Source organism: Spermophilus citellus, assembly GCF_964194105.1.
Source record: "Spermophilus citellus genome assembly, chromosome: X".
Taxonomy (NCBI): domain Eukaryota; kingdom Metazoa; phylum Chordata; class Mammalia; order Rodentia; family Sciuridae; genus Spermophilus; species Spermophilus citellus.
The window spans coordinates 115,338,391-115,353,355 of record NC_138190.1 but is presented as its reverse complement, the minus strand read 5'-3'; the positions used below and the strand labels follow the sequence as shown (position 1 = coordinate 115,353,355).

The 14,965-nt window shown below is 32.8% G+C and overlaps 1 protein-coding gene across 4 annotated transcripts in view; it reads left to right on the top strand.

Annotated features, from left to right (window-relative positions):
- KLHL13 (kelch like family member 13) overlaps nucleotides 1–14,965 on the top strand; it is a 197,231-nt gene that overhangs the window by 137,627 nt on the left and 44,639 nt on the right. For all 4 annotated transcript variants that reach the window (XM_081277136.1, XM_081277133.1, XM_081277134.1 and 1 more), the window contains one exon: nucleotides 14,644–14,785. In XM_081277136.1, coding sequence (XP_081133262.1) covers nucleotides 14,644–14,785 — 142 coding nt within the window. The remainder of the gene's footprint in view (nucleotides 1–14,643; nucleotides 14,786–14,965) is intronic.

The window sequence follows — 14,965 nt, the reverse complement described above, 5'->3', positions numbered from 1 at the left end:
CCCTTTGACCCATTCTTCTTCCACTTTTAAGGACTCAGGTAATTAGATTGAGCCATCTGTATACTATGAGATACTCTCTCCAAATCAGTGTCCTTAACCTTAGTCAAATATGCAAAATCCCTTTTGCCATGTAACAACCTATCCACAGGTTCCTGGGGTTGAGATATGTGTATCTTTAGGAGGCCATTATTCTGTTTAATGCATACTTCATCGAACACAATCATGTTAGGTTTACAGAAGCACTGTAAGAAATTGTTCCAATTAATCCAAGCAGTTCTGTAAATTTTACTTTCTTATAAATAAATTATTTTAAATATTTTAAAAATATTTATTAATCTTGGCCTCTAGTTTTATTCTTGCAAATCATGGTAGTTTAACTATTACAAAGGCAGTTCTCAAACCCAAAGATTTCCGGGAAATCTTTTTTATTAGTTCATTTAAGTTATACATGATATTAGGGTTCATTTTGACATAATGATATAAGCATGGAATATAATTTGCTCCAATGCAGTCCCCAGGATTTCCCTTTTTCTTCCTTCCTTCCTTCCTTCCTTCCTTCCTTCCTTCCTTCCTTCCTTCCTTCCTTCCTTCCTTCCCCCTTTCCCTTCCTTCCTTCCTTCCCCCTTTCCCTTTCCTCTACCCTACTGATCTTTTTTCTATTTATTTATAATTGTTTTTTAATTTTTTTTAATCTGTGGAGATATATATAAAGGTGAGATTCACTGTGGTATATTCACATATGTACATAGGATAGCTTGGTCAGATTAATTTTACCATTCTTCCCTTTTCCTGTCTCTCCTCTCTCTTCCTCAATCCCCTGCCTCTGCTCTACTGATCTCTCTTCTATTTTAATGGTACTCCCCTGACACTTTTACTTTTTTGGGGGGTAGGGGCATCAGGGATTGAACCCAGGGGCACTTAAACCTTGAGCCACATCCCCAGCCCTTTTTGTTTTTTACTTTGAGACAGGGTCTTGCTAAGTTACTTTGGGACTCACTAAGTGACTGAGGCTGGCTTTGGACTTGTGATCATCCTGTCTCAGTCCCCGGAGCTGCTGGGATTAAAGGCATGTGCCACTGTGCCCAGCAAGTACATTGATTTTGCAAATATGCATAATCACATAAAATGCAGATATGAGTAAGAACTAAGATGCTAGTCATTAAAAAAAAGACTTTAGTATGTCTTTGCTTTCTTCAAATGTAGGTTATTTTGTGATAATTTGTATTTTCCAAGTCTTTTTTAAGATAATAAGTAGTAGTGCCTCATTTTTATTAAGATCGTAGAATTCTTTTTCTTAATAAAACTTGGTGTAAAAAAGTAGAAGCATTCACAATGACTCCATTGACATCAGAACTGTCAGAAAGTATAAAAGTGAGTGCATAATATAAGTTGGGCAGTGTTGATTGCATTGAACAATTGAAAGACTCAGCTGGGTTTGGTGGCACATATACTCAGGAGGCTGTCACAGGAGGATCACAAGTTTAAGGCCTACCTCAGCAACTTAGTGAGTCCCTGTGTCAAAATAAAGATGGGTGGTGGTGATGGGGATGTAGCTCAATGATAGAATTCACTCTCTTGAACTGGAAAAAAAATAGAAGAATAAAAATTGAAGGACTCTATGTTTATATCTTAAAACATTTTCAGTTTGTTCAAAGGAGTTCGAAATCAGATAAAACATAAAGGCTGCTATGTACATTACAATAGCCAAGTTATGGAACCAGCACAGGTGCCCATCAACGGAAGAATGGATAAAAATATGTAAGATATGATGGAATTCTATTCAGCCATAAGGAAGAATGAAATTTTGGCATTTGCTACAATGGAATTCTATTCAGCCATAAAGAAGAAATTATGGCATTTGCTGGCAAATGGATGGAATTGGAGAACAACATGCTAAGCACAATAAGCCAGACTCAGAAAGTCAAGTGTTGAATATCTTCTCTTATGAAGAAGCTAGAGGGAGGATAAAAGGAATTTTAAAAAATGGGGTTCTTATAAAAATAGAAGGGAGACCAATAGATGAAGGTGCTTGAGAGTGAAGGGTGAAGAGAGGGTATAGGGAAATACTGGTGAACAAAATCTACTAAATTATGTTTTGTTTGTGTAAATGTATCACAGTGAATCCTGCATACATATATGAAATTAATGCATTATATATATATATATATATATATATATATATATATATATATATATGTATATACATACATACACACACACGTGTGTATATATAATGCATTAATTTAATGATAGAAAGGAGATCAATAGGAGAGAGCAAACAGATAGGGGTACTTGGGAATGAGATCAATCAAATTATGTTATGAGCAAGTTTGAATGTGGCATAATGAATCCCACTATTATGCATAATTATAATGCACCAATAAATAATTTAAAAGAAACAAAGGCCACCATAAAATAATAGTTTACAACTGGAAGGCCCTCACATGTCTCTGGAAAGTCAAATGGCACAGATTGTTGAGAACCTCCTAGAAATCTTTATATATATATATATATATATATATATATATATATATATATATATATATATAATCAGTTTAAAAATAAATTTATTTTAATTTGAAAATGGAAAAAATCAATAAGACTAAAATAGTCTTAAAATATTATAGAATTAGGTAACAGTGGCAAACAATTATGTGGTTGTTGGCCTTGCTAATGCCCTTCAATGCTTGGTCTTTGACAGGTGAATGAGGAGAATATTAAAATTTGTGTTGTTAGTTAACATTGATTGCTGATCCAGACTTACAGATAGCTTGATCCAGAAGAAAATAATCCTTTAATATAATAGTAAGGGAAATCTGTGAATTTTTTAAAAATTTGGTGTTTATATGCAACATATGAAATGATACCCTTATGGGCTGGGGAACAAAGTTTGCAATTAATTTTGTTATACAGCATGATATTTGTTGGTAGATAATGTTATCTTATTATAATTTATATCATTTAATCCTTTGGAAAGTAATTATTTATTTGATGATGATCTCTGAGCAAGCAAGTATCCTGACTGCTGTTCGTTTTCTTGTTTCTTAATGCAATGCCTGGCATGTGACAGCTGTTGATTGAATGTTGAATGTGTGAGTGAATTTAGAGCGGCTAGTTTTTAAGTCTGCAGCACTGTTTATATCTATTCACTTAATAGTGTTGGATTTCTTTATTTGATATATGCAGTAATATATCACAGTCTTATTGAAGAGTAATTTATGGGTATTTCTCATATTAAAGAATGGATACAAAATCCAGATTCTGTCCATTGTTGCTGATAAATACTCTGATGTAAGCACAGATTGGAAGTAGTTTCATTGGAAGCAGTTTGCCAGTCACAAAAATACTTAGTTATGGTGCACCAAATTGTAATTTGATAAAGAAAATAATGTTATAATCTGCTGGAAGATTGCAACTACTCTTAAAGTTGGGGACTATTTGAGTTATTTTCACATATCTTTTATCATAACAGAGAAGACTATTTGAGACAAATTTATATCTTGAAGGTAGTATGTTTGCACTTAAAGGATAACGTGTTTTGTGTGTGGAGTTTGATAAAAAGAATGGCTGACTAGAAGGAAAAGAAACCTGACTAGGGTTAAGGAGAAATATATTTAAAATTAGCACTAGAAAAACCATCCAAATTTATTTATATTTGAAATTTTTATACTTAAAGTGCTTCAATGCAATTGTAAAATATTAGCAGATATTAGATTTACATGAAATGAACCTTCCTTCTATTAAAAATGTTTAAATAAAATGGCTTTTCCACATTACTTGGTTAGTAATAGACAAAAAGTTGTAGCTGTGAATATGTAAAAGCAATATATTTCAAAGAAAAACTTATTATTTTGAAATATTAATTTGAATTTTTACTTTTCCCTAACTATTAAGTATATATTTCTTTTGAATAATTTGTTGGAATGTGTAATTGGTCAAAGAGAGCTTGGCCAAGAAACCTTGAATCCAAGAGTATATGATTTGGTTGTTGTTAGAGAGTAATGAGTCATTGCATACTTTTGAGCAAGGGAATGATTTACAATCAGTCATTTTATAGTCAAATCTATAAATATAACCATAATATGTAAAGCTATGCCATAATGTGTATGAAATTTGTAATCATAACCAAATCAAAGTAACTGTTAGTAGAGACTAGAACTATGGTAGGGGCAGTGGGAGTGGAGAGAAGGTGAAACATAAAAACATTCTAGAGAGTAGTATTTAAATGTTGAAGCTGGGTGCAGTGGTGCACTCTTGTAATCCCAGTGGCTCTGGAGGCTGAGGTAAGAGGGTTGCAAGTTCAAAGCCAGCCTCAGCAACTCAGTGAGGCCCTAAGAAACTCAGTGAGACCCTGTTTCTAATAAAATTCAAAAAATGGGCTAGGGATGTGGCTCAGTAGTTGAGTGCCCCTGAGTTCAATCCCTAGTACCAAAAAAAGTTGATTAGATATGAGAGATAGGGAAGAAGCAGTGGTCAAAAATGACATGTATTTTGATGATAGCAATTGCCTTTTAGAATCCAGAGTATTTGGGCTGGGGTTGCAGCTCAGGGGTCGAATGCTTGCTCACATGCATGAGACACTGGGTTTGATCCTCAGTACCACATAAAAATAAATAAATAAAATAAAGGTATTGTGTCCTTCTACAACTAAAAATATTTAAAAAAAAAAAGAAACCGAAATATTCTGTGTATGGCTCTCTTGAATGTATGACATCAAGATACATTCAAGATTCCTGAAATTTGTTTTGGCTGACCAAGCTTCCAGAAATGGCCATTAAGAAAGATGTAGTCAAATTCATTCCCCTGTAGAATATCTTAAGCCTATGAAAAGATTGGATTTGAAGGATTTAAAAATTATTTTTACTTCAAGAAATAGCTCATGGAGATGAGTGCAGCAGACTTTAGAGTAGCATCTTTTTTAACACCTCAACTCCCTGATATTCTTGCCTATTGGGTGACTCTTGCCTTCCTTTGTCTGCTTTTCACCTCCACTCAGAGTCAGGAATTATAATTTAGGTGTGCAACAATGGTTTAAAGGTCTATGTTGAAGGAAGGAAAGAAATGCTTCTTTCTCAGACAAATTTGGGTTATACATAATTATTTCTTCACAACTCATAGATTGCTTTTTCAAAACACATACACATACAATCTGAAATGTTCCAATTATCTTTTATTTGAAATTTCCACTTAAATTACCAAGGAATTTGAATGTTTGATGCATACTATAATATCTCATCAAAATGACATGATGGTCTATACATATGATGTTATTTCTACTAATAAACTAGAGTCTATGGTATTCCTTAAAAAATATCTTACTCTCAAAGAAATAAACTCCTCAGTGATTTATAATTTGCATCTTTCTTTCACCTCATACATACACCAGTCTGGCTTCCAGGAAAACACTACAAATTTTATTAAGAATTTTTAATATAGGTAATCAAATGAAGTCATGACACAAAAATAATTTGCCCAACTGACTCCTTCCTTAGAATTAATGCACTATGGACAAAGACTTAAAGTGTTTTTACAGAACAGTTTTTGTTATTCACATTAACACAATTGTTTTTGGCTAGATTATGAAATTACTTTGTGATCTAGAACTGAGCCTTATAGTAATCTTCATTAAAATAGTTTCTTAGGAGTCTAATAAAATGGTGGGTGCTAAAGGCATTTTAGGAGAAAAATCCAGTACCATTTCTAGAGTTAAAGACTGAATTTATACTGTTGAAGTATGATCACTGTATGTGGATAGATGAGTGGACTGTAAGTGACAGTAAGGATTTTTTTTTAATTTCTTAACAAAAAGCTTAAGGCCAGCAATATATATGTTTCTTTCTGGAGAGCATAGTCCAGAGGGATAATTTCAAGTTTATAACAAAAGTTTTATGAAAAAATACCCTTTAATGGTAAGACAGATATGCAAAAAAGAGAAATAATTTTAACATGAAAAATGATAACAGATTCTTTGCTTCCATAAACCCCATAAGTGAGATGAACTTGAGAGAACTATTCTAAGTGTGATTCCCAAACTTATGAGGTTGACATCCTGTCTTCCATGTTTTTTTATATTATTCATCCTTGTTTTTAAAATACTGTCTGTTGTATTAAAACATATGATTGGTTTGATACTGAATTTTTTCTGTATTCATTGATATAATTAGAGATGCCTCTGAGTTATTGCAAAATCAAGGCTGAACTTTTTTATATTTATTGTGGGTTTGAATACATAAAGTCAGTGGGACTCTAAGAGCTGCCAATTATGTTTATTAAAACATGGAGTGCAATGGTTATTATGTTGTAAGACTGACTCCCTTTTGTGTGTGTGTGTGTGTGTGTGTGTGTGTGTGTGTGTGTGTGTTTATGTTTAAAAGGGAAATAAACATTCCCATAAGACCTGGTCATGAATTATTGATTTTGTGAAGTTGAATATAACTGGAAAATTCAGAAAAGGACAGGATTTTCACCATGTTTTTTAAAGTACTTGATTAATGCTTTTCCTTTCCCCAGTGGATTTGTCCCAGTGATTACTAATTGGTTTTGGGTGTATAGAATCTGCCTTTATTATAAACTTGAAAATTGGATAACTTGGATGTTTGAATATTTAATAAACTGAAATTTTAGGCAGGTGAAACCTAATTTGTTCATAACATGACTTTCAATTTAAATGCACTATAGCACAATAGTGACATTTCAGAGTTGGTAAGCTACAGATAATGGGAGTAAAATGACACCTTAGTTAACAAATCATCCGGAATCAAAGCTTAGCCTGGGTGTTGGAGGGATTGAAATGCATATTCCAGTTTCTTCATTCTGGGATTGAAGAAGGAGAAGGCAAGCTCATTGCTGCAGGTATAGCCAGACTTCTCAATGGGCAGGCATGCTGTTAGCAGTAGGGTGGAGCATTCAGGTAGAGGGCTTATGTGCAGCCAGAGGATTATGATTATTTCCTCTGTGCATTGAGAGAGGGACTGTTGACAGTGATGGAAGTGCATACTTCCTCTCAACCTATATCACATCACCATTTTTCCCCACATAGCAGCATTTCTAATTTCAATGAATATAGAAAAATTTCAGTATCAAATCAATCATATGGTTTTAATACAACAGCCAGTATTTTTTATATAACTTTATTTTATTTATTTATATGTGGTGCTGAGGATTGAACCCAGGGCCTTGCATGTGTGAGGCCAACGCTCTACCGCTGAGCCATAATCCCAGCCCCAACAGCCAGTATTTTTAAAACAAAGCACTATTGCTTGTACACTTCCTTATCTTATGTGGCTTCTTAAGGACAAGGAAAGCTTTGACTGGGATTTTTTTTTTGGCATAGTAATTATGGAAACAATATTCAGTGTTCATTCTTTTTTCTTACTCTTTTATTTCTGCTTAAGGAAATAGACTGATTCTTACATATATCTCTTCAAAAATTTTTAATGTTTTATTGCTGTCTATTTCCCTACTTACCATCCATCTATCCACTTACTCATTCATCCACCTACCATTTACCCATCTGCCTGTCTACCTATCTTGTTTTCACCAGAATATTACAAGAAATGTGATAGTGAAAAAATAATATATAAATTAGGCTTCCTAAATAGAAGAATTATTTGGTCAAGATGTGTGAGACTTTATATGGTTTAAGTAGAATCTGGATTTTAAAAGATGAAGGGAAAACTGAAGTCTTGAAATACAGTAAGTAGAGGGAACAAACATTAATTTTAAAGTTTTTCAAGGACAGGATTGAGTTATTCAGTGCAAATGCTTTTTGGTTTGGATAATTAACTTTCATCCTGTTATAGTTATCTAATGGAGTATCATTTGTCATTCCATTTGTCTAGCCCAATTCCCTCATCTGTGTCATAGTGCTATTTATGTAATCATGATGGTTGGCATTGGAATTCAGAATCTGTTCTTTTAAATGTTGATATCAGTAATGTGAAATTCTCCCTAAATTTGATCTGAGTTATATTTTAGGACATTCTATCTCCTCACTCCATATGCATCGGTAGAAATTTTTAGCATTGGCATTGTTTTTATGGAAATGGATGGAGTAGTAAAAGTGGATAATTTTAATAATATTTATTTTTTAAATATATTTTTACTTTTTATTGTTTGAGGTAGTATCTTACTATTATGCCTAGCTGATCTTGAACTCCTAGACTCAAGCAATCCTGCCTCAGTCTCCCAAGTAGCTGGGATTTCAGGCATGTTCTACTGTGCCCAGCCTAAAATATATTTTCCTTTTTAAATAAGATATAGTAATTGTACATATTTATGTGATTCAGAGTGTGTGTGTGTGTGTGTGTGTGTATGTATATGTATATATATGTATATGTGTGTGTGTATGTATATATATGATGTGTCTTGTTTGCATTTGGGTAATTGACATATCTACTACCTCAGACATTTATCATTTCTTTGTGTTAGGAACATTCAGACTCCTCTCTCTACTAGCTACTTCGAAACACTCAGTTTATTCTTGTCAACCACAGTTACCCTAGTGAATTGTACCCAATTACTATTAATAATCCTCTTCTCTATCCCCCTTCCTGACACACAAAGCAGGTGATTTTAGACTGAATTAATTAAACTAGAAAAATTACTTGCCTCTAACAGAATGAATCTCTTATTAGATATCCTTCTTGTATTTATAAATTAAGCATTGAAACAGGAATTGCTTTATAGTTTCTACTCTCTGCTGTTCTTAATTTTTATGTTTTGTGCATTGGGAACAATGTGGTTCTGGGTTCAGAAGAGGGTTCAAAATCAGACTCATAGTGAGGCCTTAAACTCTCTAAGCTTCAGTTCCTTGTCTTTAGAATGGGGTTGTCATGAGGATTAAGTAGCATACTAGAACGTGCCTGGCACAATGCCTGGTACATAGCAGGTGCTGGGTAAATGATCTTATTCCTATGTTAAAATGGACATAAGCTATTTATTAGTGTGATTCAATTTTAAATTTGACAGACATATAAGAAGTGTGTGCAATAGCTACTTTGGAAAATCATTTTATAGAATAATCTTATCACCTTGATCTTTTGTGGACTCTGGTATTGCTACAGCAGAAAAGAAAGCTTTAGGAAGATAGCAGCTATTTTATAAAATATTATTTATGCTAACGGTTTCCATTAATGAAATCATTTCAGACAGAGAATAATCTAATTATATTTATGTCATTAAAAATACAGATAACCAACTAATGCTTTGTCTTTCTGGAATCCTTTTAGGCAAACACCTCATTAAGGAGATACACATTCTCTATAGTATCTTAAGCAGCAATTAATTTATGCTTTCTTAAGAGAGGTTCATATGATATTTGTAATATCTTTATATAATGATACCACAGATAATGCTTTAGTTGGAGGACAGATATTTTAATGCTCAAAGATTTAAAGGGTTTTTTCCATTTTTTTTTCAATGAACATGACAAGCTTACACATTAACCCATTTTAGGAGTTGGAAATTCTGTGTCTGATTTTTATTTAAAATATTCCTATAATTTTTCATAACAGAAGTGAGTGTGTGTGTGTGTGTGTGTGTGTGTGCAAACTCTTATGATCTAACATTCAAATTTCGTTTGGGAGGGGTGATGAAGGACAATAGAAAAGTTATTAATATCTTTAGAATTCAATGATGTATGCATAGTTTGAATTTATCTGAAAAACAATGGAAATGATTTCTGTCATCTCAAGTTTTTAATTCATTTCTCAAGGGTGGAAGGAAATACCTTGACAGATATAGCACTCAAATTCAAATGACTGTGTGAACAGGTGGCAAAATTTCTTCTCCACCTGCCATGCAACTTTATCTCAAGAAATGTTTCATTTAGCAAATGCTGCTGCTAGCAGACAGTTCTCTGTTTCAGAACAGAAAAACAAATGGAGGGGGAGTACTTCTTTGAAGAAAACCTTTTTCTTGATTTTCTTTTTAAATTGTGAGTGTGAGAAATATGTTTTCTATTTTCTTGGGGTATGGGTGGTGGAAAGCATGAGTGTTAAACCATTCCTGGCTTTATTTGTTTTGTTTGTTGCTGTTGCTCTTTTTGTAAACCAAAGCACTCATAGTAACTTTCAGGTGTGAGAATTATATTAACCTGGGAGCTTAAAATATTTGTATAATAACTTTAGATACTAACTCAGGAGACCCTGTTCTTTTGTTACAGTGAAATCATGTTATTAGAAGACATTGTTAGACTTAACCTCTGTAAGGAAATGGTGGCAAGCAAAAGGATGCACTGGGGAACCAATTGGTAACTAAATAGAAAAAAGATAAAGATGTTGTTAGTATACTTTTGCATTTTAACTTTTCTCTGATTCATTTATTTGGTGTGAGCTAGAAGCTAATGTGCCAACGCATGAGTTGGCATACACAGCCTCTACTAAGAAAAGTTATGTTTCCCTGTATTTTTGAAACTAATAATTTCAAGAAGCACTAAAATTTAGTTTCCCTTTCCTTCCCAATGAAATTTGACCTGACCTGCCTTTCTGTATAACATATATTGGTGTTAGTACTGGATATAGTGGATTTGGGAAGATTTTGCTTGGGGCATTGGGAGATTATTTGGACTTGGACTCAAATGTAATTAAGAGACACTCTTCCCTTCCTTATTTGACAAGTTAATTTGCTATAGTAAATTATAAGAATGTATCATTCTTTATAGAATCACTAACAAATTAAACTTCTACATAACTATTCTTTGTAGAAAATATATTTGAAACAGATTGACAGAGCACTCTCACTGTGACCCACATGCCAGGACATGGATGCAGCATAAAATCCTTCAATGACATGATGTTTGCTATAAAAATAAAAATTTTAAAAAAAGATTCATCCATTAGGTGATTTTAAAATTTTCTTTTCAAATATCCATTTGGATGAACATTCCATGTAGAGAGTAGTGGCTTAATATATGTCTGCACTAGAAATTTGAAAGAATGTCTTCTGCTCTGCTCTGATAATTTTATAGGTTTAAAGATAGCATCTTTGTTTTAATTTGCATATTCTAGAATACTGATGAAGTTGAACCATTTTTTGTTAACCATTTGTACTTCATGTTTGCGAATTGTGTGCTCATATCATTTATATATATTTCTCTTGGGGTAATTGTTAAAATATGTAAATTCTGAGGCAAGATTACAATGTTGGCATCGTTTTAACGAACGACAGTTGCTTAAAATGTTTTTCTCCTTTGTCTTCAAACAACAATGCAAAGAAATGCCATAGCCTGTGATTGCAGTTCTGGGGGTGCCTCTATGTGTAACCTAATGCTCTTCAAAAAAAGTTATTATTTTCTCTGAGTAAGCACAGTTGACTGATGCATGCACATTTTTGTGAAAGATTATTGTGTGCTCTGGGGTTGGTCATTCTTTGAAAATAGCATGTGTCCAATGGATAGGAGTGTCTTGGCAGACATGTGCAGACTTTAATGTTGTTGGAAGAAAGAGAAATTTAATTTTTAGAAAGAAAATCGATGAACATAGTCTTTCCCCTGAATAATTTTGTAGTGTTGATGAAATGGGAGTATTGGGACAGGATTCACTACATTCTAAACTTCATATTGATCCAAATAACAATTGTTTTAAGCAGAATCAATAAATCATTGTTTTTACATGAGCTTATATAAAATGAAAGCTTTGCTACATAATTGTCTTATAAACTTAAAAGCCATTATCTGCTTATCTACTGTAAACACTTGATCTTTCAATTGATGGATATGAGGACAGCACAGGTACTCTATTTGGTAGCCATGGGAGAATTAGTGGTAATTAATAATCATACTGTGTTTTTGTATTGCTAACATCACTACATGGAATCAGCCAGAGGACTGGGGAATTGTTTAAAACATGAAATTGATTGAGAAATATTTCATGAGGTACTCAGTCTCTCTATATCAAGGTTTCTCATCCTTAGCACTGTTGATATTTTTTCCCGAGAATATCTTTGATGTACAGAACTGTCCTGTGTGCTATAAAATGTTTAGTAGGATCCCAAGAGATGACAGTAATTGCATGCCCCTCTCCCAGTTGCTATAATGAAAAACGCCTCAAGACATAGCTGAATGTATGTGTGGAAGGGCCAGCAAAATGCCTTTTACTCCTCCTTCCTTCATTGATAACTACTGGCCTGTATGTTGTTTTTAATCATATGAATTGAAAGAAAAATAAGATTTTCTTTTTAAATGTTTTTTTTTGTTTTGTTTTGGTTCATGGAATTACTCAGATAATCATTCCTTTAAGCATAGTCTGATATAATTGTGGCCTGAGGTTACAGAGAGGTGTTGCCTCTTTGCAATGTTGAGGAACAATGCTCTTCACATCTAGTCAATAAACTTAATGAAAAGGAGATGGAAGGGAATATTGAATCTGCTAAGAAGGTTGACATGTCATGTACTGTTACTGATGCAGAAATAATAGGGAGTGTTTTGAATGTTAAAAAGTCAAAAGATACTGACAAAAAGTCATAAAGAAGATGAATTTACTGAAGGCTTCTTCAGCTTTTGAAGTAATTAATTAGAAAGCCAGCTACATTATATTGCCAAGAAAGGGCTGCATTTTTACATTCTGCTTTTCAATTTTAAGAGCAAGAGACAAATGACAAGTAAACAAGTTGTTATCTATAGTTTATTCAAAAAAGCAATTTCTAGGATATGTCATGAGGGCAATGTTGTTTAAGCTTTACCCCATCCCTTTTACATCTGCAGTTTTATAAAAATGATAATTGATAGTCATTTAAGCACGGCATGATAAAGAAATGTCTTTGGAATGATCCACAGAAATGAGATTCTATATTCATTCAGAGGACATATATTAAGCTTCTCAGGCCAGGCTCTGTGTAGAAAATACAGATCCTAATAAAAGAGTCTGCTTGAATATCCTATTAAAATAATTCCCAATGAATAGAAATCTTGTGATTAGAGATACTACTCACCATCAATCTATTTTTTGACTTTTCCAATTGATTCTGTAATTTTAAATGTCTGTTCACAAAAGCGATTGAGAAGTATCTGTGATGATATGTATAATATATATCATATATATATAATTTAATTTTTAAAGCTATTTCTGAAACTCTGGTGGAAGGCTGTATCTGTTTTCTTTTATGCTTATTAAAATCTTATTTAAATTATTTTTTATTAAATATCCATGAATGTTGAATAAAGCATGTTTATATATTATTGATTCATTTTGGTTATACTATGGTTCTAATATCATTTAGAAAAATCAATGTTACCCTTAAGACCAGGATTTTTGCTAAGTATTGCAGGATTTAAAACCATTTGGTTGGTAATCAGAATTCAAACAGGATTTTATATAAAATATGCTATTATCTTAAAGCTTTTTTCCTGTTAAAATTGATTAACTCAGTTTATAGTACTTTAGAAAAAGTACTTTTTAGTCCAATCTGTAGTCCAATCAGAAAAGCAAATAATTCAAAAATTTAGGAAATTACAGATAAATAAGAAAAGGTGAAGCAGAGTTAAATCCATTCTCCTTTTCCCCTACTGTCAATTTTAGTAGTCTGTATTATGAATGCACAAGCCAGTTCAGAGCTATGGCCTCTGTACTCTTAAGACTGGTGATCCAGAAACAGCTTTAGCTATCTATAACCTAAGGAAACCCAAGGCCTCTTCTAAAGAATAATGAAAGGCCATTCCATGATGGTCAATTTTTACTGTAACCTGTGTGGAGCTGTTTAATTATCAAATATACAGTCATATTCTTTAGGCAACTAAGTGAACTGCTCACTACAGTTTCTCTAACCCTTTCTTATGGCCTCTGAGAAAATTGTTGTTATAATTCATATGTAATTTATATTGTGTTATTTTATTTTTCATTTCTTTGACAAGATGGATATGCTACTATACCATAAGCCAAATAGTCCCATACTGAGAGATACTGCTAGAAAAAGATATTATTTCATGCGTAAAATTTTGTTCAGTTGGTGTTGATTAGAACTGTTAATTAATACCAGAAAGGGAAGCCATATATTAATATAGTTAATCTTTGACTTATATTAATGGGGGCTTTGGAGTTAGAATCAGACTAAACCTAGATTCAAATCCTGACTTGATCATTTTAATAACATTGTAATCTTAGATTGGTTATTTTAACCCACTTTTGCTTGTTATCATTATCAGTATAAAAAGGAGATAATATCTATTCCATCAGATTATTTTAAGAAATTAAATGAGCTCATATTTCTAAAATTTTTGGCAAGCATCTGACATGTAGTGACTGTTGGTACCTATTAGTTTTAATTTTCTAAAATTTCTGATTTCTAAAATTAGATGTTTTAAATTAACCTTAACTGTAAATAATAAAACTTCATGACATTACTGTCTGGGCAGCAAAATATCAAAAGCAAATACTTTGGCAATAAAAAGTGCATATGACTATAGTTTCAAATGATCTTTTAAGTGACTTTTCAGTTCTTATCTATATTTTCTGCCCTTACAAAACATTTTATAAATATATATTTCTTGTATGATACAGAGTGATATGAGCCTTAAATACAGTGAAACAGACTTCAGCATATTCCATAGTAAGATTATTGGCAATAGTGACATTTTTTCTAAGTAATTTCATTATTGTGAATTGTACACATTTTAATTTTTCTTTTCTGATTTTAAAAACATTTCAGATCTCTTGTGGAAGAGGAAGACCAACACATGAAATTATCCCTTGGAAGCAGCGAAATGGGCCTCTCTTCCCATTTACAGTCTTCCAAGGCAGGAACCACTCGCATCTTTACCAGCAATACCCACAGTTCTGTGGTGTTACAGGTAATCTAAATTGCCCCTTTGGTAGTATTTACACATCTTTTAAACCAGGATTTGGTGTGCAGTGTCAATAGTAGGGAATGTGTCGGGTGTGAAGGGACTGGGATGGAAGGTGTGTGGTAAATCTCTGTATTTTCTGCTCAGTTTTACTGTTAATATAAAACTGTACTAAAAAAAAGCTTA